At 32.9% G+C, this 23,898-nt stretch overlaps 1 protein-coding gene across 2 annotated transcripts in view; it reads left to right on the top strand.

Annotated features, from left to right (window-relative positions):
* Positions 1-23,898, top strand: part of dock4a (dedicator of cytokinesis 4a) — a 199,976-nt gene that overhangs the window by 72,479 nt on the left and 103,599 nt on the right. The window contains exons 8-12 of one of the 2 annotated variants that reach the window (XM_005170698.6): positions 2,501-2,652; positions 6,385-6,466; positions 9,643-9,703; positions 11,474-11,606; positions 13,726-13,814. In XM_005170698.6, the coding sequence (XP_005170755.2) occupies positions 2,501-2,652; positions 6,385-6,466; positions 9,643-9,703; positions 11,474-11,606; positions 13,726-13,814 (517 nt within the window). The remainder of the gene's footprint in view (positions 1-2,500; positions 2,653-6,384; positions 6,467-9,642; positions 9,704-11,473; positions 11,607-13,725; positions 13,815-23,898) is intronic. The other variant, XM_073943142.1, reaches the window with a different exon arrangement.

The raw sequence follows: 23,898 nt of genomic DNA, 5'->3' as shown, positions 1-23,898 counted from the left end.
TTTTATAGTGATAAACCAATGCATGAATATATTTGATAAATAGGCCTTTCTTTTAAAATTGTGTAATTTATTAGCATTATTTTAAAACAAGGTATAGTGCAAATCCTCACAACGTTAACACATTTTTTAAAAAACGTGCTGAATTTCTCACAGTGCAAATAATTTAGAAAAACGTGTTGCATTTTATCACCATGCAAACAATTCGGGAAAAAATGTTGCATTTTCTCACAACGCAAACAATTTAAGAAAACGTGCTGCATTTTCTCACAAGGCAAACATTTTCGAATAAACATGCTGCATTTTCTCACAGCACAAACAATTTAGGAAAACATGCTGCATTTTCTCACAACGCAAATTATTTAAAAAAACATGCTGCATTTTCTCACAGTGCAAATTATTTAGGAAAACTATTGCATTTTCTCACAAGGCAAACATTTTCGAAAAAACATGCTGCATTTTCTCAAAGCACAAACAATTTAGGAAAACATGCTGCATTTTCTCACAATGCAAATTATTTTAAAAAACATGCTGCATTTTCTCACAGCGCAAACAATCTAGGAAAACATGCTGCATTTTCTCACAACGCAAATTATTTAAAAAAACATGCTGCATTTTCTCACAGTGCAAATTATTTAGGAAAACATGCTGCATTTTCTTACAACGCAAATTATTTAGGAAAACATGCTGCATTTTCTCACAGCGCAAACAATTTAGTAAAACGTACTGCAGTTTCTCAAAACACAAACAATTTAGGAAAACGTGCGGCATTTTCTCACAACGCAAACAATTTAGAAAAAAACATGCAGAATTTTTTCACAGCGCTAACAATTTAGGAAAACATGCTGCATTTTCTCACAGCGCAAACAGTTTAGAAAAACATGCTGCATTTTCTTACAACGCAAACAATTTAAAAAAACATGCTGCATTTTCTTACAACGCAAACAATTTAAAAAAACATGCTGCATTTTCTTACAACGCAAACAATTTCGGAAAACGTGTGGCATTTTCTCACAACGCAAACAATTTAGAAAAAAAATATGCTGTATTTTCTCACAATGCAAACAATTTAGATTAAAACGTGCTGCATTTTCTCACAATGCAAACAATTTCGGAAAACGTGCTACATTTTCTCACAGCACTGTCAAATAGCTATGAAACACAACAGAAATGTTTCAAGGATACCCTAAAACCCGGCTAAAGGAATCGACATGTTAAAATAAATAAACTAAAAACTCACCTTCCAAAGACTTCACTGAGCAATAGGCACAGTGTAGTCTGTCATTTTTTCAGGTCCGTTTGAAACATTTCCATTGAGTTCTGATTTTTTTGCAAATGTTGTGAGTTTTTTTGTGTTGTGTAAATATGGAGCACGCTATTTATTGTGTTTGCGTTGTGAGGATTTGCAGCATGTATGCTATCTAAAGGATAAAGATCTTTTCTTAATTTTTCTGCCGTTTTTTTGTCACCAAACTAAAGGTATTGGAAATCACATTAAATCATCGGATATCAGTACTGATAAATTTAGTATCTGTGCATGTTTAAATAAAAAAATACAGAAATACAGGTTTGAAATTCATGTTAGGCAGCTAACAAACGTACCTAATACATAAATACATAGTTACTTATTTAAAATTGTACAGTTTTAATTTTACTTTATAATAACGTCTCTTAATTAAATGTATTATGCACGTTAACTAATATTGGGCAATGGATTTATGACAAATATTCTAAATCAATAGATATATTAATTTTTTATTCATACTACTGAATGTCTATTAAATACTGCAACAATGTTTGCTATAAATTAAGAAATATTTGTTGTTGTTAGGTCATGATAAGGTCTTATAAATTGTGCTTTATAAATAAATAGTACATTTTTTTAATAAATAAATAAAAGTCAAATTTCAGCAGTACTGCTTTACTTGCTATATATATATATATATATATATATATATATATATATATATATGTATATATATATATATATATATATATATATATATATATATATATATATATATATATATATATATATAACATTTATTTTGTACATATTTTAACATTTTAATAAACAGTACAATACAAATTTATTTAAAACACTTTTTTAATGGTTTTTAGTTTTAATGTTTTTTAGTCTACTTTGCTTAGCAATGCTGCATTTACTTGATCCAAAGTAGAGCAAAAACAGTACAAATTGTAAATATTTTGACTATTCAAAAGAACTGTTTTAAATTTGAAAATTAAGTTTCTTCGAAGCTTAATTTTTAGCTTCATTATTCCAGTCAAATGATTCTTCAGAATCATTCTAATATTCTAATAGACAAAGTAGACAATAAAATATAAATATAAAACATATCTATATTTTATGTACAGTATACAGCTAACACATAGATCCAGCCATGGTGTAGTTGGTTGAACCGATTACCATTAGATATGTTGAGTGATCATGTTGTTATAAATGTCATTGTCATTGGAATGATGTATAATTGTTTTTAAATAGATGGAGAGACGTCACCGCAGACGTGAGGCTCCTCCGCAGGCCAGCCTGCACCACCTGTTCCTTCAGATGAAGAGCATGATGAGCTCCAGCCTCGGGGAGGAGCTGGAGGTCTTCTTCTCTGTCTACGACAGCAGGGAAATGCGACCAATCAGGTGCCGTTTCTGACTCTAGACACACAGCTGCAAGTCTATGATTGACTAAAACAGGATTTATACAACTTAAATTGAATATGCTGTCATTATTTAAAGGGATAGTACACACAAAAAATTAAAATGTACAGTAATCACTATTTACTCACCCTCTTTTATTTTCGAGTTTTATTTTCTGTTGAACGCAAAAGAAGAAAGCTGGAAATCTGTAACCGTTGACATCCATAGTAGAAAAAACAAATACTATGAAAGTCAATGGTTACAGCAGGTTTTCATCATTCTTAAAAATATCTTCTTTTGTTTTTAACAGATAAATGAAGCCCATTAACAAGTAACAAGAAACAAGTGATTAGATGATGACAGCATTTTCATTTTTAGTTGAAACATACCCGCGGCGTTTAAACCAACAAAATAGCAAAAGATTTAATTTTTAGTGTCTTTGAGTAATTATTCACATCTTCTGATCCTTTTATTAAGTAATTTTGTTGTGTTTTGTCATATTATATATTCATTGTATTTTTATATTAGGTTTTAAAATTTGCCTAAATAGTTAGTTTTAAAAAAAAACATTTTCTATTTATTTAGTTTTTATTTAAGCATTAGTTAAACTAAAAGACAATAGACATTTTCATGTAACTTAGTGGAAATAAATATCAAATTTATTAAACTGATAAATATTAAACGTTCCAGGCCCATAGCCAGCGACTCATGCAATTGAAATACATTGCATTACAATGCACTTTAGCGACATTTTAAACACATTTTTTTGCTGGATTAGCTGGTCAGGTGTTCATATCAACACTTTTTTATGTACCAAAAATATTTCCTAAAGATTTAAAATAAAAAAATATAAATAAATACGTATTTTTAAAATACAAATTTATCACATCATAAATTATTAGCAAAAATATATTTGAATCTGCAAAGACCTGTTCACACAGCTTGCTTTTTTGCCTATGTTTTATGCCTCGTGACTAAATAAAGGGTGCTAATGTGATTTTGCACACCAATGCGCAAAACTGCAAGCGTAAAAGCGCCATTTTTAAAGAAACGCCTCATGCTCAATTTTTTTTCAATGCTTTCTCCACCAATCAGATTGGCACTTTTGTTCATGTGCACGGAGCTGCTGAAATTACAGTGTACACCATTTGGAGATGCTCAAGCGCAAAACTGTCAATGCGAGTGCACATTGAAGACGATGCCCAGAGGCGATATGAACGTGGAGCATGACATCCAGGCTTGTTCGAATTGCCAGTAACTTTAAAAACAAGCGTGTAAACTTTCTCTCTTCTTCTTCTTCTGTTACAAGTGGGTGTCAGAAGCTTAAAGTTGACGCGATATGAGAATATAAGAGTTAACCAGATAGAATACAAGAGGTTACAAGTCAAATCACAATTAAATACATAACTTGCAAGCTAGAGAAAACAAGGAGGCAACCATTTTAATCGCACTTACACTTGTGAAATGGAGGAAAAATATTATCCATGATCCACTGATCGAGTTCCTGTCGAGCTCTGACAAAGTCCCATACATCAATAGTCTTTTCTGATACTTTCTTTAATAAACAGCTGACGAATCCTCAGTTGTAAGCGTGTAGATTCCAGAAGCACTCGTCAGAAAAATGACAGGAACAGCACAAGGCTGGGCTATAATGCTGAGGTATTTTTTGCAAAAAATTTTTGGGTAGCAAAGAAATTAAAATGGTCGTACCCAGCTGAGTCTGGTTTCTTTCAAGGTTTTTTTTTCTTCACTCACCTCTGTGAAGTTTTTTTTCCCATCTCCGCTGTTGCCACTAGCTTGCATGGTTGGAATCGGTAGAGCTACCCATCGATGAATTTGCTCTACAGTGTTTGGACTCTCAGTAATGATTTTAAACCACACTGAACTAAACTAAACTGAACTGAACTTAAACACTAAAAACTGAACTACACTGTTCCAATTACTATGATCATTTATGTAAAGCTGCTTTGACACAATCTACATTGTAAAAGCGCTATACAAATAAAGCTGAATTGAATTGAATTGAATTGAATTGGATTGAATTGAATTGAATTGAATTGAATTGAATTTAATTTAATTTAATTTAATTTAATTTAATTTAATTTAATTTAATTTAATTTAATTTAATTTAATTTAATTTAAAAATAAAAGATTCTTCACAGTTTCATCTTTGGGTGGAGAAAATAACACAAATTTTCCTTCACACTTCCAGTAATGTCCAGCTGAGCACACTGCCTTCATTACTTGATTCAATCGGTATCTGCTACAGTGTTTGTGGGCGGGGCTGCATGTTTCAATTTTCCCCGGCTTTGTGCATGCAACAATTGGGCGTGGCTTAAGTTTCGTATCAATGTCACGCCAAAACGGCTAAAGACTCGTTATCAAGAGGATTCATTTAAAGCACTATGAGTCGACTCTTGTATAAATAAATCAATAGTTTTAAACAATGTGCACTGTCAGATTTAAGCCTTAGCTGGATATTTCACTTCATTGCACACTACACGGAAGGTCATTTTCAAAAACCCATAATAAGGGCTTTTTAAAGACTTTTTTGTTGTGTTATATTCACAATTATGGTGGCATATCAGTTAAAATAAGACAAATAAGTCCAACTATAGCCAAAATTCTGGATTTTTGTCAGTGAGGGGTGGGTCTTTTGAACCACCCAAACCCCCCAGTCTACGTGCCTGTGTTAAATTAAATGTATTAACAATTACAGGTAAACTGTTATAATAACATAAACATTATTTTAAGGAAAAAAGGTTTGTTAGTTTTAGTAAAAATCACAAATTTACTAAAAACATTTAATTTTGACAGATTTTATTGTCAGGAAACCGTGTACATTATTCCATAAAAAAAAGAAAACAGACTGGAAAAAATTGTAAACAAATAATTATTGTTAATTATTGAATTGTTATTTAATACATAAAATATTTTTATAATATTGTTAGTGTTTATAAAAATTATTCTAAGAAATAAAGAAACAACACTATGTATAATGCTTAAAAGCACATTATAAGCAGCTATTAAACATTTGATTTCTGATCAAAATGTTTTTAAAACAAAAGCCTGTTATCAACTCTCTGACCCACCTCATCCTTTAACAAAAATGTTCCAAAACCTCTGCATCGGTGCAGTCTGACCACAAATTCATTAATTATGGATCAATATATTCTTTCCAGTTGTCTGAAAGACGTCTCTAAACCCAGCTAGCCATCCATCAATTCTCTTACCTTGAGCCTATATGTATGAGCATGACGTTATAAGACCATTACGTTTATCGTTCCACTACTGGGAGCTAATATATGTAATTCAATTCAGCTGCAACGTCAATGCATCTGTTTACTGCTCAACATTCTACATACATCAGCCTGAGGGGTGTTTTATTCTCACATCCATGACGGAGCTATGTCCTTGATGTGTTTGTTGAATTTTTCATTGCTTTCTGTCGGATTTGCTCATTTTAGGAGGGGGTCTAATGTTCAGACGCCCCTCCTCACATTAAATTATTCAGAACGAGTGACGCCTCAGGGCACTTAGTGAAAGTGAAGGAGAATGGAGGAGATACCGAGTCTCAATGGGTTTCTCTTCTTGTAATTACCTTGTCGGAGGAGACCCGCTAACGCATGCAGTTGTGGACACTCAAGTACACACTCGTCTTGCTGTAATTTCTTATGCTTCACGGCGTGCCTGCAGTGGACCTGACTGTCTCTCTTTCTCTTTCTCTGTGTGCAGTGAGAGGTTCTTTGTGCGCCTCAATAAGCAAGGGCTACCTAAGTCTCCAGAGAAGACTGAGAGGCAGTGTACGCTCTTTGTTGTAAGTATGCACTTTTTGGGGGTGCACCAAGGGCATGTCCTTGGTCCTTTGTGATTGTTTGGGTTTTGTATGGATCTGGTGGTGTTTTCAAGGATGATTTTCCAGGAACACATATCTGTGAATGAACATTAATAGGAGGTTAATTCTTTTTTGTTATTCACTATTGTTAATATATTGTTATATTGTTTAGTTTTGTTATAGGGCTGCACAAAATATTGTTCCAGCATCGATATCACAATGTGCGCATCCGCAATGGTCACATCGCAAAGATATGTAATGTTTAGTCTGGATTATAGTTGACCAGTAGCTACATAATTGTATTCATTCGCTGTGTTTAAAACAATAAACACTAACAAAAATAAGCACATTTATCAATTAAACTGTAATTAAACCTTAAAAAAAATCTAACAAAGAACTAACAAAATAGGGCTACATGATATTGGAAAAAATCTGATATTGCGATTTTTCTTTTTCTGTGATAAATATTGCAATATAAATACAGTTTTACAGGATAGTTTGAATAGTGCTATGTGATTTTTTTCTGTGGGGTCTAACAGAGTTCAGGTACAGAAATGAAATCATTACATTAAGAAAAAATGCTTTTCTTGATTTGCTTTGTTTTGTTTCTAGTCCAAATACCTAAAAAAATTCTTAATCAAGTAAAAATATTCACAGCAAAATCCTCTGAGTAAATTTCACTCAGTTTAGAGAGTATTTCGTCCCTCTTTAAATAAGGGCAAAAAGGTTGAGGGTACAACACCTGGGCAGTCTAGGGGAGTGGGGTTGCACACTTTACCAAGGATCTGGTTCAAACAAGCAAAGTAACGACCAAAACAAGAATTGCTGTGCAAATAAAGTGAATTATTACAGGTGGTGATAAGTGAAACAGTGAGTGAGCTATGTACAATATTTACAAATCAAAAACAAAACCAAAAGCATTTTTTTTAAACCATCACATAGCGCTAAACAAACTATCTTGTCAAACTTTATTTATTTTTCAATATTTACAGAAGAAAAATCAGATTTTTGCGGCCTTATTTTGTAAGTTCTTTGTTAGATTTTTTAGGTTTTGTTAAAGTTTATTCAATAAATTTGCTTATTTTGTTTTTTATTTTGTTTAGATTTTTTTATGCACTTTTAAGGGGAATCCATAGGCATGTCCTCTGTCATTGGTTGGGTATTAAATGAATCTGGTGGTGTTGTTGATTTTCCTGGAACACATATCTGTGACTGAACATTGTTTTTATAATTTTTTGTTTGATCTATAATTAATTGTTTGATCTTTTTTGTTTCATTAATTATTTTACTTAATTATTTTTTGTTTTGTGTTTATTTCTTTAGTGTTTATTGTTTTGTTTATTGTTCTGTTTAGCTCTGTATTTTTTTGCATTCTTCAAGTGCATGTCCTTGAGGAATGGCTATTTATCAATGTTTTATCATGGCTATCATGGCTTTATCATTGTTTTATCATGGCTATTTATCATTGTTTGGGTTTTAAATGAATCTGTAGTTGATAAGTATTTTCTTGAAACACATCTGTTACTCTAAATTATTTGTGCAAATGTTGGAATTTTAAAACTGAAAAAATATAGTTTATTATGATTTCTTTTAAAATATGCTACTCAAGTATAACTGTCAGTCATTGTTTAGTGAATTTAATTTACCAATATGCTTAGTACAATATTAAAGGTGCTGTATGTAAGTTTTTGACTCTTGACAGGCTAAGTGAATGTTCTTGTTTATCTGATAAACAATGCTGAAGTCAGTTGTTCTGCTTTGAAAATGTGTGCTACGCGATGAAACGTCTTTGTTTTGGTCATTTTACCCGCCCAATACCAGTTTAGCCAATTATATTTCAGCACCCCAGGTTGCCTTGTTTGAGAACCGCGGATTTCATTTATTCAGTCAAAAAGGCTCTAGAGGTATGCATCCGCGAATGAAATACGACCTCCATTGGACAGTATCAGACTCCAAAATGAGATACAGATTCAGAGTTCCACATGAGATAGTTATAATTAGCAAATAATATAAGTATTATGAACGTAAACATATCAGGTGAGAAGGTTACATTGTAACCACGTGTCCTAACAACACGCTACATGTTGAGATTTGCAGTGATTAGCAATTTGGCTGTTTGCACCAGACCAAACACGACAGACATTTAAATACAGACATTCAGAAGCACAGAATAGTGCACTTACTGCACTCCAACAAAATGGTAAGGTCAAATTAATAAATATTAAACCTCTTTACCATTATTAAATGTAGATGCTGAATCACTGATACATGTTGGCATGCACTGAAGTCCTATTTCAAATGGTTTATTTTGTTTTCAAGATCTGCTTCTGCTTTCAGTAAGTCATGTGTAAGGGCATTAAAACTCATATTATTAATATTTAACTCTGAATAAAGCACATGAGGTGTACCTGAGGTGATCATTGTCAGTTTTCTGTTGTTCAGCTGCAAGAAATAGAAACTGTTTCTAATATATAATTTCGAGGTGTTGGTTAATACAAAAACTTATTTCAATAAGCAAAATGTTTCTTCTTTCGTTTTGCTTTTATTTAGAACATGGTTTAAATCAGCCTTTAGGCTCAACAGTCAGGCACACTGCTGTTGGTGTCGTAAATATAGCAATCTGCACTTGCAATTGTTTTGAACCAGGCGTGCTATACCTAATTTAACCACTGGGTGTCTAACTCACATACTGCACCTTTAAATTTGCCTTAAGTTTTAATTTTATTATAGATTTTTGTGGCAGTCATGTAAATCACATGTAAAAAACATTACAAAAAGTGTCTCGTATTGTGAATAATATCTCGCAATGAATGTTGTGCACATTGTTTTGTTTTGCTATTTATTCATTTTTTGTTAGTTCCTTTTTTGGTTGTTAGTTCAGTTTTTCCTGTTGTTTGTTTTTTATGGTGACCGTTGTGTTTATTTATTTATTTTTTTCATTTTGTGGCATTTTATTTTGTTAGTTTTTAAATGATTTATTTAGTTTTGTAAAATGTTTTGTTTGCAACTGTAATCAACAGTCCTGTTGTACTAAATCAGTTTTTAGATGTTTATTTGATTGTCTGCAAGATCAAAGAGAAGGTTAAGAAAAATGTTTGGCACATGGTATTGTGTAAATGACATCATGTTGCTCAATGAAACATCTGTCTCTTTTTAAGGATTTGGGAAGTAGCGATCTTCGCAAAGATGTGTATGTTGTAGCTCATATTTTTAGAATAGGTAAGAGCTGTTGTATGCATATTACTTTCCTTGCCATGTGACCTGTCATAACGCCTCAGAGACTTGATACTGCACTACCAGTGCGTTAATATTTAAAAAAGTGACAGATTAGATTATTATAAGGGCAGAATGACAGGCCACTTCAAGTCAAGATGGTGTCTTTTGTCTGTAAACGTCACTTTTGTGTCTGTGTAGCAGTCGTCGCTACATGCATGGCCTGGAACAGTGTAGATTAATGCTCATTTGCATGTACGTAATTCATGTCACTGTGGACTGGGAAGTGTTTGTCGTGTAGCGTATGTATGTTTTTTGTGCCATTATACATTACATGTGAAAAGTTTGGGATCACATACACATTTTCTTAAAAAAAAAAAAGACGAAGCTTATTCTGCGCACCAAGGTTGGATTTATTAGATCAGAAATTCAGTGTAAACAGTACAATTGTGAAATATTATTACAATAAGTTTTTTTTTATTGTATTATTTTTATGATTCAAAGCTGAATTTACTCCCTTCTCCAGTGTCACATGATCCTTCAGAAATCATTATAATATGCTGATTTATATAATTATAAATATCGTTTATATAGACATCATGTTATTATAATATGTTATTTCTTTCCTGCTGAACCACCTAACTGTCCCAAAGGTGGGTTGTTTTCAGTACATATTATATATATATATATTTTTGTCTTAACCGGAACTTATCTTAACAAACTACACATATCATATGCAAACATCATATATCATTTTTAAGACTCAAAAAGTAAGGTGAAAGGCGTGGTGACTCAAGCTTCGTTGCTTAATGGCTAACATGGATTTTATTGAGAGAGTAGCTGTGTTTTATGTGCTTTAGGAAGGCTGAAAAACAGCATAGGTTCGTTCGGCTTCGTTTCTGGTCCACAAGATCCTTTCTGAGGTGCACCGAGCTCATGCAAACTCTCAAGTCATGCAAACTCTCAAGTCATGCCACTTCAATTGCGCAGATTGCGAGAAACGTGCCGCAGGATGTCTATTCCCGTCTTTGCATTGACTTCACATGTAAATGAGCCGTGTGAGCGCAGCATGACAGTTATTGGGTCAGGAATCTTTGTTGAAAAGAAAGTTTAAACAACAGCATAAATTTAACATAAAGCCTTTTTGTTTACAATATAAATATCTTCACTTTAACAGTTAATAAACCTCAAAACATATTTAATGTAGATCCTTATCACAGTTTTCACTAAAATGTAAAGTCTTTAACACTAATTATATGAATAAAATTTTCCTGAGCAACACATCTTCATATTAGAATGATTTCTGAAGTTTTACTAGTGATGATAGTAAACATTCAGCTTTAAATCACAGCGATATTCTATATAAATTTTAATTTAAAGCACTTAAAAAACTATTATTTAGTTTGTAATAATAACTCACAGTTTTACATCATATAACAGTTTTATATTATATTTTGATCTAATAAATGCAGCGTTTGTGAACAGATAAGGCTTCTTTAAAAAACATTAAAAAATCAAGTGATCCCAAACCAGTAATGTCTTTTTGTAAAGATGTGAGCACTAATCATTCTGCCATAAGAGCTACATACAACTGACAAGTCAGCTGGAGAAAAACCCTTACAGTCTGTCAAGCTTGTGACAGTGCTATGTGTTCTTTGAGGCAGAATAAAACAAAATGTCTGTGCTTTTGTTGAAGAATGACAAGAGTTTTTTATTAGCATATGTGTTCATAAACAAAAAAAAGTAGTGTGTAAGTTCTATTGTGTTTGTGCGCAGGGCGAATGGTGGCTGGGGAGAAGAAGAATGTGAGTAGCACGCAGTATAAACGGCCGTACGGTTGTGCTGTAATCAGTGTGGCTGACCTGTTGACAGCCGACTTCAAGGACGATCACTTGCTGAAGATCTACTCGTGAGTATCACTTTTTGAATTAAACCTAATAAAGCAAATTAATGTGTGCTGGAGCTAATAGTATAATATGTTACGACGAAAACATGTCCAATCCTAAATAATAAATCCTCATTGAACTTAACGACTTTACAACGATAATAAAGTTTTTAATGATTAATGAATTATAACGCTTTGTTTCTTTATTTCATCTTCATTTACAAGTAACAGGTTATTTATAGTCAGCGACTGGATATTTCTGTTTGTTTGCATCCTGTCTCTTTGTGCCCCCTGGTGGAATTGTCACAAACTGCTGTTTCAACCAAAAACATTTCAATAATCCTTTTTCCCTGCGGCCGCAACACACACAGTGATAGTGGTCACTTTGAACTGTCACTCAGTGTATATACACAATATACTGTATGACCCAGTATATTGATAACATTTTTATAAAAAAAAAAAAAAAGATTTGTAAACTAGTAAAAAATAAAATTAAATATATTAATGCTGAATTCACACTAAACACGGAATTTGCAAGTATTTGCGAGTAAAGGTAATTGCGCTCTAAATTCGAAATCTTCATTGATCTTCAATGATCGCATGTTAAAAAATTTATTCAACCTCACGTTGTGTAAATCGTTTTGACACACTGTATCTGAAACTATCGTCCATCATAAAAAAAATCCAAACTAGGATCACGTCCACATCCATGTCTGTGCATTTGACGTACTGACCATAGACAGTATAATAGAAAGCATGGTCCATTGCTTCGACACATCAATGCGGCCGCCATCTATTATAATGCCTATAGGCACTGCAAGTCTCTGTTCAAGATTTTGTTACATACGTCAATGTGTGAAGAATGGGTTAATTATTACGCATCAGACTCAGCGTGCAAGGTTTGTTTACGTTTACAAATTTTTGGCACATGACTACGAAAAAAATGCATACATAAAATTTGGACTTCAGTGTGCAGAGACCTTTAGTTACATACATAGAGGCGAATTACTGTCTTGTGGCACAAATATTGCGTAATGCGCGATATGTTTGACGCAAATGCGTGGAATTCGCCTCAATTGCATTACGTTGTTGCATCATTGTGTAACCTCAGTATAAGAATAAATAAATCCATTAATTAATTAATTAACTAACATACATGTATTAACTATTTCATAAATGTTTTATTTTGTTTTTTTTTTGTTAGCTCTTTAATTACTTATAATGCAATTTTTTTGTTTGCTAGCTAGTATTAGTATTTTGTTAGTTTTAGGTTATTTTTTAATGCCATACATTTTGTTTTGTTTAATTTCTTTGTTAAATCTTTTTGCTTTGATTGTTCTTTTGTTTTCCTGTGTTCTTTCTTTCTTTCTTTCTTTCTTTCTTTCTTTCTTTGTTATTGTTTAGTTCGTTGTTTGTCTGTGCATTTATGAAATTGTGTTTTGGTGGCGTTTTATGTTTTATTCTTTCAATCGGTTTGATTTCCTTGTTTTGTTTTGATTCTTGTTTTGTTTTTTATTAACTGTCCACTGTCCCATCAGGGCTCACATAAATCACAACCATAATAGCATAGTCTAAATGTAAAACAATCATGACAAGCTATATATCATTTAAAGGTTTAAGTTTTTCTATTTATGATTTTTGATAGACATTACTGAGACCGCATTTACACTTGTGCATTTTTTTACATCCTTGTCCATTTCTGTATTTCAGATAAGCAATCTCCATCCATACAGGGCAAAACGCGTGATATGGGATAATTTTATGTGGGTTGTTAGAGGTGAAATTAAAATCAAAAACGACCAAACTGTAATTACTAGTTTTAATTATATGATGTTTACTTCATACATTTTGTGTATGAAAGTGTGAAAACATTTGAAAACATATCACTCAATCTATATATAGAAACAGGGGCGCCCTTAATTGTACAGTTAAGCATGGCATCACATTACATCAGTGACAACCTAGACACAAGACACAAGGCAAGGGAGTGTTCACTTGCAGGTTGTAATATAGTCATAATAAACCTTTTTTATTTTCATTATTTTGTCAAAAACAAATTATAAATCTTTCATGGTAATGTTAAAATACATCACACTGCACTTGTTGAAATGCATAATGATCTTGTGGTGCATTTTATTCACAGGTGCAATGCTGAAAGCGAATGGTATCAAATCCATGACAGTATTATCAGGAAGGTCAGCTCAAGATACAGCCATATTGGCTCAAATACAGGTAAGAGCTCTCAAGCTTGATTTTGCTTCATTAAGTTTTTTTATTATTCTAGAGCCAATATTTTTGTTTTGCTTTGTTTCTTGGATAATCTTTTTTTTATTTATTTTTTCTTCTCGTAACTATGTTTATTATTTACAAGCTAATAATATGTTTGTTCCTAGCAAAATCCTGTCGCTGAATTTAAAATTTTGTTTGTAACAATATTTGTTATCGAAAACCAACATGTGTTTTTCTTTCTTTTGTTGGCTGTTCTAAGGGTTTTGTTTTGTAATAATATTTATACAATAACCTAAAGAGAGTTTTGTTTTGTCTCTGTTTTGTTTCTAGGACAATATTGTAGCTCTACATAAAGTTTTGTTTCATAACAATATCTATTATTCAAGAGTTTTATTATATTATTATTATTATCAGTATTATTAATTTGTTTTGTTTTGTTCATAGGACAGTCTTGTTGCTGTATTTAAGATTTATTCTATAACAATACACAGAATTCTATATACAGTAGTATGCATTATACATAGTTGAAGTCAGAATTATTAGCCCCTCTTTGAATTATTATTATTTTTTTTATATTTTTAAAATACATTTAACAGAGCAATGAAATCAATATGTCTGATACTATTTTTTCTTCCGAAGAAAGTCTTATTTGTTTTATTTCTGCTAGAATAAATGCAGTTTTTAATTTTTTTAGCACCATTTTAAGGACAAAATTATTAGCCCCTTAAAGCTATATATGTTTCTGATAGTCTAAAGAACAAACCATCGTTATACAATAACTTGCCTAATTACCCTAACCTGCCTAGTTAACCTAATTAACCTAGTTACGCCTTTAAATGTCACTTTAAGCTGTATAGAAGTCTTGAAAAGTATCTAGTGAAATATTATTTACTGTCATCATGGCAAAGATAAAATTATTCAAATATTAGAAATGAGTTATTAAAACTGTCATCTTTATAAATGTGTTTAAAAAAAACTTCTGGGGAAAAAACAGGGGGCTAATAATTCAGGGGGGCTAATAATTCAAACTTCAACTGTAACTATATTTAGGGTTTTGTTTAAAAAAAAAAAAGTTTTATATTAACAAAACAGGAATTGATATATTTTCTTTAAATTTAATTTAATTGGTCTAATACAGAAAGTTTTTGGCAAAATAAATTATCCAAAGGCACTAGATATCCATCTTTTCTTTGAAGCGTTCCTCTAAAGAACATTCGTCCATCATAGCAACAGTGTTTTTCTGAGCCAAGCTATTCATTTAATTGAACTATTCAGATTGTACCAAATCATGCTGCAGAATTTCTTTTCTTCGTGCTCTTAAGATATAAATAGCAGGACTCTTTACAGAGAAATGCTAGCCTCTCTCCTAGCAACCGCTGCAGATTGGGCAGCAGAAAGCATACGCCAGTGTGGATTCAACAGAGTCGAGCTGTTATTCACACGCTTTTGTTTTTATGACGTCTGCGTGACTCAAAGAGCTGCAGTTGGAAGTGTATTGTGTGTGTGGGTGTGTGTGTGTGCATTTGTGTGTGTGTGTGTGTGTGTGTGTTTGTGTGAGACCATTTTTAATGCAGAACACTGCAGGACTAACATTTATCATCAAAATTCCCCATGCAGTTGATTGATCGCATTAAGTGTTAAAATGTATTTTCTAAAATCATGTTTGAATATGCAAATGAGGCATTATTTCAAGAAGTGTGTGCTCATTTGCATACATGTCCGGCACAAAAATGTTCAGACCGTGAACACCACAACAATTTTTGCTCATGCTTATCTTGCTTTTTCACAAACGGCCAAACGCACATCCGGTACAGTGATAGTTTGTAGCGTATCGACAAGATTTACCTCAGCGGATGTTTATCATCTTGTGGACTGACATTCTGTTGCTCCACACTCTAAACTTAATAAAGTGTACAAGTTTTTAAACAAAAATTACATTTTTAATTATGAAGGTGGGTGACGATTCATACGTTAGCATGGTTTAGGAAGGTCTATTTATATTTGTGCAAAATGTTCCATCATAGAGTAGGCTCAAGAATAGTTTTAAACCATTAAGATATAAGGTAGCATATATAATAATAAATGTTTAAACACTTTGTTTGTGGGGGTTAACTTGACCAACATGATGAACAAACCAAAATCTTACAATTACGACATCCACATCGTAAAAAACATTGAAAAATAATAATAATTATAAAAATAATAAATAAAAAAGAAGGGTATAGGTTACAATAACATTTGCAATAGAAAAGAGCAGTTAAGTTGTTTGAGAATATTTATAGTTCCGGTTGCTTTTCAACTTGAACGTCCTTTAAGGGTTCTATCTGTCCATTTATATTTGTGTACTGTAGGTAATTACCGAAATAAATCAAAAGGTTTAACATAAATTATAAAATATTTCCTATATATTTTATATAGTCCATTTATACTAATATTTCATATTATTTTATATAACATATTTTCATTATTTAATAGATTTAATATCTCTATTAGTCACATTCTTCGCTTATAAACTAGCTGCAATCAAGCACACCTGTACTGGCATATAGCCCCAATGATTAAACTCAATAGGCCCTATCATACACCCGGCGCAGTGTGGCGCAAGGTGTGGCGCAGTAGTCTTTTGGTAGTTTAAGCTTGGCGCAAGAGTCGTTTTGAGGCGTTGCGCTACGCTGTTTAAATAGCAAATGCATTAGCGCTCATTTTTGCGCCCCTAGGCGTTCTGGTCTAAAAAGGAAAGCGTTCTGAGGCGGACCGCTGTCGCGTTGTTATTTTGAGAAACTATAATAGATTTTTCATTAGACCAAAACTAACCCGGTCTAAACTCCGGCGCAGAGTTGCGCCTCGCTTACGCACTGCTTAATACGCAGAGAGCAAGAGGCAAATATCTTTACATATGAAAAAATGTAAATATTAAGGATATATATAGGATATAATAAGAATAGATATAGGATATAAATATAAAGGATTAAAATATTACAAAACATATTATTTTCTAGCCTACATAAATATGAAAAATCACTGCTTTTATGTCTTCTTCATCTCGGGAGGCTTTTTCAGTTCATTCATAACAATTTGCTTTTGTATAATGTTATTATTATTAGCAGTATTATTTATTTTATCCATATTTATATTTGTTTTATTATAAACAAGATTAGATTTGCCCACCTGACAGGTTTTAGACCATATGGGGCAAAGCATGTGTTTTAGGATATAACTCAGGTTTTTGAGCACATTTTGTTATTATTATTCATTTATTCATTTGCTGGAAATTAGAACTGAATTTAGAAATAGTTTTGAAACAAATATTTGCGCTTAAAAATACAAAAGTATTTATTTATAGACTAATTGATGTCTGTGCGTAAAGGTTTCCCTATCCAAGAGCGAAAGTGAAAGTGATCCATTATCTCTCATTCTCACGCAGTAGATGCTCTGTTTAACAGTTTTCTGTTAAAAAACTGTTAACTGTTTGCTTGTGAAATGCTAATTTTTTCCACTTAGACTTACTTTGCGTCCTGTAAATAGTGAATGCACTCTTGGCGCGACGTAGCTGACTCTTAAAGGGAATGGGAGATGAGACTGTAATTGGTTTATTCTTAAAACACACCTATAACTCATTAAGAAAATAAACTCAACCCTTTTAGAACATGCTCTGAAGCGCAAGGCAGATTTCCCATCCTTAATTTTGCAAAAACGCGTCCTGACACGCCCTGAAAGCATTTGGGCCCTGCGTTTTGCGCTTTGCGCATGGACCATCAAAATAGAGCCCAATGTGTGTACAAAAACACCCAAATAAAACTCACGCAAACACACAAAATAAAATAATATTTGTCATGAATTAGGTTATAGCTTATGAAATAGAAAGAATGTAAATAAATAGAGTGGAGGAACTATGACGTGAATTTGTATGCAAAAACTCGGAAGCGAGTTAGCATTTTAGCAGTTCTGGTTCCCTTGTCCCAAAGTTAATAGGTTTTTTGAAATGAGATTTCAGTAAAATCGCTAAAATAAGGTCCATGGCAAACACAAACTTAATATACTTTCACGTTTTTTTTTACGACATAAAACACCAGTTACAGCACACTCTTAATTTTTTAAACCAGTTATGCTTCTTTAAAAAGACAGTTGCTATAAGTTGATAAATGGGACTACAGGCGGTGTCGGAGACATTATACGTCATCAAGCTGATCTGGTCTGGAGCGCAGTGCAGCCTGTGTCTTTCCTGCTCTCAGTAATACAATCGTGTGAATAAATGTGTAAAAATACATGCATGTTAACTGTCATTTTAACGTGATCAAGTGATTTTTCGCCGTTTTTCCTTCATCTGAACACATTTAACTCTATCATAACTGCAGTATTTACACTCCTCCATAAAATGTCCAGCAGATGTGGCTGTATGGGCTGCTTTTCGCTGTACTTCGTGACAAAAAAAGGAAAATTGAATGTTGTTCTTTATATCGATCCATCTGGAACTTGCAGGCATTTGATAGACTTCCTCACGCCTCATCTCTGTCGTCTGTTAAGGCTGTGCGCGCGCAATGCACTTATTTAAATATGTCTTATGATATGTAGGCAGTAGGCACATTTATACATACAGTTTTAAAACTTTTGCAACAACCGTAAAGCAAAACTGTAATGTATTTCACACGTAAAACCCGTCCAAAATGCACATAGGTCTATGTGTTTTGCGTATTTATTTGTTTATATTATATAGCGTGGATTATAATAATAAAAACAGAGAGATTAGCTCTTTGTTATGGACATTATTTGTAAAAATAAGCTGGAAAAGTTGTCTGTAGCAGGGTGGTGTTGATGTCACAGGCGAGCGCCCCGAGGTCACTGTAGTTCGTTTATAGCCTAATGTTAGCTTTTCAGTTCTTGCGTTTGCATTTAAGATCAAAAGTGCTCAAAGTTGTATTTTCGTGTGAGGATTAATATGGCTGGACAAACTGTGTAAGTGTAATGAACAGTGTTTGAACACAGAGCTTATTATTTGCAATCTTTGAAAAGTCTATGGGAAAATCCTATAGGGATTTTATCAAGTGAACCAGTTTTATGCTTGCAGCCAACTCGCCTGACATCATAGTTTCTCCACTCTATTAGGGTTGGGCGATGTCAACTAATTTGGCATCTTAGACTGCACGCAATGTGTCTGAAGAGTGAGGAGGGATCCCGGGGTGAGAAGGGTGGGGTGCGTGACTTATTTGAGGACCGGGAGGGAGACGCGCGATTTCCTGGAGATTATCACTCGTTTGCGGCCATTATGAGTCCCGCAAATGCATAGACACTCCCAGAACTTCCGGTAGACTTGGGATGTCTGAATATCACATTTAACAACTGTAGTGAGATGCGATCCAGCAGTACTATCTTGATAAAGACTTGCACTCCTCTATGTCTCTGGAGTTCAGAGGAGCACGTGGCTCTGTGTATGTGTGTGGGGCTCTGCAGTGAGCAACACTTGTGTGTGTGTGTGTGTGGTCATGTGATGTAGTTTTTCAACAGACGGAGGGCTGTTTAGAAATGCTAGATAAAACGCGGTGTGGATGTGGATCATTATCGTTCTAAAATTCCATTTTAACACTAAGATGTATTAGTGTAAACAGGGCCTAAGTGTGTATTTTTCGCGAGCAGGTTTGCGATGGGGGCGGGGCGGAGCATCGGCGATGCCGGCTCAGCATCGTGTTGTCTATTGGCCGTCGGCGATGGATGATGGCATCATCTATCGGCCCAACCCCAATATAAATACAAATACAAATGTATTAAAGCTGAATGCCTCCTGATTAAACAAAGGCAATTTGAGCATGCACATATCTATACATATCTCTTTTCCACTGCACACGACAAATGACCAGAAGTCATTTATTTCCAATGGAGAGTTGTCTGAGAGTTGCGTCGAGTTCCGATCATCTCCTTATACGTTAAATTTGGATCCTGAGCTGCGGGTACGTTGAAATATTTGAACTCCTGCGACTAGACCGTATACAACCGGCCGACCGGACATGAACAGCTTCACTTTCATGGTGCACGACAAAACTGAAAATTCAGTTTGACTACCACAAGGTGGCATATTTCGACAGTCGTGTCCAAATTTCGTGTGCAGTGGAAAAGCGCATAGATATTTACATTAGATGTCGCCTACCCTGTTGTTGTCCATTGGAAGGAATGTGTTAATAGAGCTGCCATTTTAGTACAGGGTACCGCTCCTTTGAAATGAATGTAGGACCAAGCTGCAGTAAAGGACTCTACATCTAGACATCTAGAGCCAGAGATATACACATATACTGAGTTGGTGCTACTTTATCTTATGGTCAGTGCAGTAAGAGACTGTATTATCATCAATAAAGCTAATTAAGCACAAAAGTTCAGAACATACAAAAACAAAATCTTACGTAATAAAAGTTCTGCCTTTGTGTTTTTTTTTTTTTTTGTTTACTCTTTATTACACCTGTACACAAGTTTAGCATCTTCACATTTACACACTGTCTTGACTGGTGTTGTTGAATGACATTTGTTCTGAAAGCACTGTACAAATGTGGCGGCACGTATTGATGCTTGCTCGGGGTCAACTAGTAGGATTTGAGTTCACTTAATTTTCTTTCATGACTTGTAACATTTTGACAACAAACCTTTGACTAAGTGCTGTAGTGGACAAGATAAATAAACAAGCGGAAAAGATAAATACGTGATAAATACACATGGGAAAAGTATAGATGACTTCTGGGAATGGCTGACATGAAACTAACAATTCAGCATGGTGTCAAAACTAAATGTACAGTTGAAGTCTGAATTTTGACCCCTTATAAATTATTATCAACCTGTATATTTTACCCCAATTTCTGTTTAACGGAGAGAAGAATTTTCAACACATTTCTAAACATAATGGTTTTAATAACTCATTTCAGAATTTTTTTTCTGTCACACTGAAAATACATCATATTACAGTAGATATTTTTCAAGATACTAGTATTTAGCTTAAAGTGACATTTAAAGGATTAACTAGGTTAATTGGGTTCATTTTAAAGTTAGGGTAATTAGGTAAGTTAACAATGGTTTGTTCTGTAGATAATCGAAAAAATCTTACTTAAGAGGGCTAATATTATTGACCTTAAAATGTTTTTGTTTTTTTTATTAAAAACTGCTTTTTTTCCACCTGAAATAAAACAAATAAGACTTTCTCCAGAAGAAAAAATATTATAGGAAATATTGTGAAAAATTCCATTACATGCTGATCATTGTTTAGAAATTATTTTAAAAAGAAAAACGAAATCACAGGAAGGCTAACAATTGTGACCTCAATTGTATGTTGTGTTTTTAAATATGTTTTGTTGAAATGTATAAGCATTTCCCTCTTATTAATCTATAGAATAAATAGATTAAAACTTTGTAAATTTAAAGTTTTGTGTAGGTAAAGATGCTGAAGCAGAGATTTGTGGCTCAATGCATGGGATAAACTCCTTTTATGAAAGCAGCCTATAAAATATCTATTATTTTTTATGTTGACAGGACCTTTACATATATCAGAACACTTACAGTAAGTGTTTCTTGGATAGTTTTCATTACATTAGAATATTAACATGAAAAGCCTAAAATCTTAAAATTGATGTCCATGAAAAAACTGTTAATTAATAAGAAGACATAAGAAGCGTTACATTTAAGGGTTGCCCATTTGTCATCATTAAATGTGTTTTGATAGCAACTAATTATAATTCATTTAAAAAGTCATCAAGTTTTGCAGTTGCAGTGGATTGAAAGTGCAGTTTGTCATTTCTTCTAGCAAAAGTCACTTTGATTGCACAAAATACTAGCATTTACTGAAGAAAATGTGAGTGTTGCTTGTCTGCTGCTGGGGCTCTGCTGTTGCTATGGTTTTACGGATGCTGCTACAGTAAATGGTGGCTAAGATTTGTTTTTTTTTTTATGAGTCTGAGCAAGTACACTGAAGTTCAGTCTAAAATTTTTTGTGGTTTTATCGTTGTAAAGTCACAAGTCAAAATCATAAATCATACGAATAAATGAGTCACAAAGAAGCTCATTATATTATTTGCAAAATTAAAGCTGAGATTAAATATTTCATGAAAATTATAATGGCAACAATTAAATTTAATGGTCCATTTGAGTGTTAGTAGACTGTCTGCTTAATATATGTTGATACTGCTCCTTCAACAGACATTTAACAGACTACAAGAAACTTTGCAAGTACTTGTCAATTTACACTAACCATAACCCCAACCCTATCCCCAACCATCTGCTTATAATCTAATGAGAATTAGTTGGCATGTAGATGCAATGTAACTTAAACTCAACAAACGAACCATCTAAATAAAATGTCATCTTTATAAAAACTTTTAATTTATTACTTTAAATAGTATTTTACTTTTAATTTTGTTTAGGTAATATGTTATTTTTGTTTTAAATTTTGTATTGTTTTTTTTTGAGTCCCAGATCTCAATTAGCTAGTAAATTAGAAGTCATCTGCAGTACTTTAGTTTAGTATTACTTTTTAGTTTAAGAAATCTAGCCTTCTTTTTTATATCAGTCAGTGCTTTTTAATATTAATTTCTTTATAATTTTTTGTAATTTATATACTACATACAGGTATAGACTTTAGCTAAGTACACCCCTCACAACTAGATATCTCTTCTAAATTAATATTTTCTACAGGATGATACAATAAAATATTTGACTTTTGACCGAATTTAGTTTAGTTTAGTTCACTTTAGTCTACAATCCCAGTTTTGTGTTTTGCTTTTTTTTTTGTTTTTTTGCTTAGCTTTATATTTCTTAATGATTTGTTAATTTTTTTTTTTTTTTTTTTTTGCTTGTTTAGTTTTTTTAGGCATTTATTTGAGTGATCAATAGGATTATCTGCAGTATTTTGTTTTATTTTTAATTAAGCATTTTATTTTATTTTTAATTAAGTATTTTATCAAGTTTTTTAAGTTTATTATTATTATTTTTTAAGTTTATTATTTATGATCTCAAATATTTGTTTTGCTTTGTTTTATTTTGTTCAACTTTGTATTTCTCAGTTTTTAATTGATTTCTGTATTTATTTCTGTATTTGTTTTTTTGTTTGTTTGTTTTTTGTATTGTTTTGTTTCTGTTTCATTTATACTCTTTTTGAGGCATTTGTTTTGAATCCCTGATATCTGTCAGCTAGTATATCCAATCAATTCATCTGGAGTAATTCAGTTACGATAATTGAACAAGCTTATCTTTTTAAACAATGACCATTAGAAGGCGTTTATGAGTCACACTCATCTGCTATCAGTGTGAACTAAAACACCACATCGATGGCATGCACAGAAAGCAATTGACCCTTTTCATGTTATTGTCGACACTTAAAATGTTTCGAAAGGGCATATCGACAACAATTACAACTAATCTTTTGTATAAAAGCCAAATTACTGTTATTGATTTTTCGCCTGTTTACAAAAAAAAAAGTTAAAGGGGAACAGAAGGAACAACAGTCATTTTTATGTTCAAAAGTGCAAACAGATGAAAGCTGGAATGGGGGTCTCAGAGTACATGATGTTGTTGATGCCATGTTTTGTGGAGGTGGTGGAGTAGTAGTTATGTAATCTTGGTGTGCATCATCTCGCAAGAGCTTGGAAAATGAATGGACTGCTGGTGATTTCACTCGTGTGGGCAGCTTAGTCTGAATATATTACCAGACCATAATGAAGATGTGGCTTTTGTAGAAGCTTGTAGATCTCATAAAGCCATTAAACCTGCAGAGGAAAAATTTAGAGACCATTTTGTAAACACTACTTGAATTTTAGTTGTGTGTTTGCTGTGTGCTAGCTTTAACAAAATCCCTTTGTTTTGTGAAAATCAACATTTAAAATTAGAGAACAGCAAACAGGAAAAGATTGTACCACAAGGAAAGATTAATTATTTTAATCAATACAAGTTTGCAGCAAACAAAAAGGAGTCGTAGGATGTTAACTCTCCTTCAGTCTCTTCTTCAAAGATTCAGTCATCATTAAAACATAATTGACTTGTCACAAACATGTATTGAGTTTCTTTTTTCTGTTTCCTAACCATAGTCACTGATTACAGATTTGTGACGTTTTGTGTCCAATGA

The sequence above is a fragment of the Danio rerio genome, chromosome 25 (genome assembly GCF_049306965.1).
Source record: "Danio rerio strain Tuebingen ecotype United States chromosome 25, GRCz12tu, whole genome shotgun sequence".
NCBI classification, from domain to species: domain Eukaryota; kingdom Metazoa; phylum Chordata; class Actinopteri; order Cypriniformes; family Danionidae; genus Danio; species Danio rerio.
Note: the sequence above shows the minus strand (reverse complement) of the source record. Positions and strands in the feature narration are given on the sequence as shown.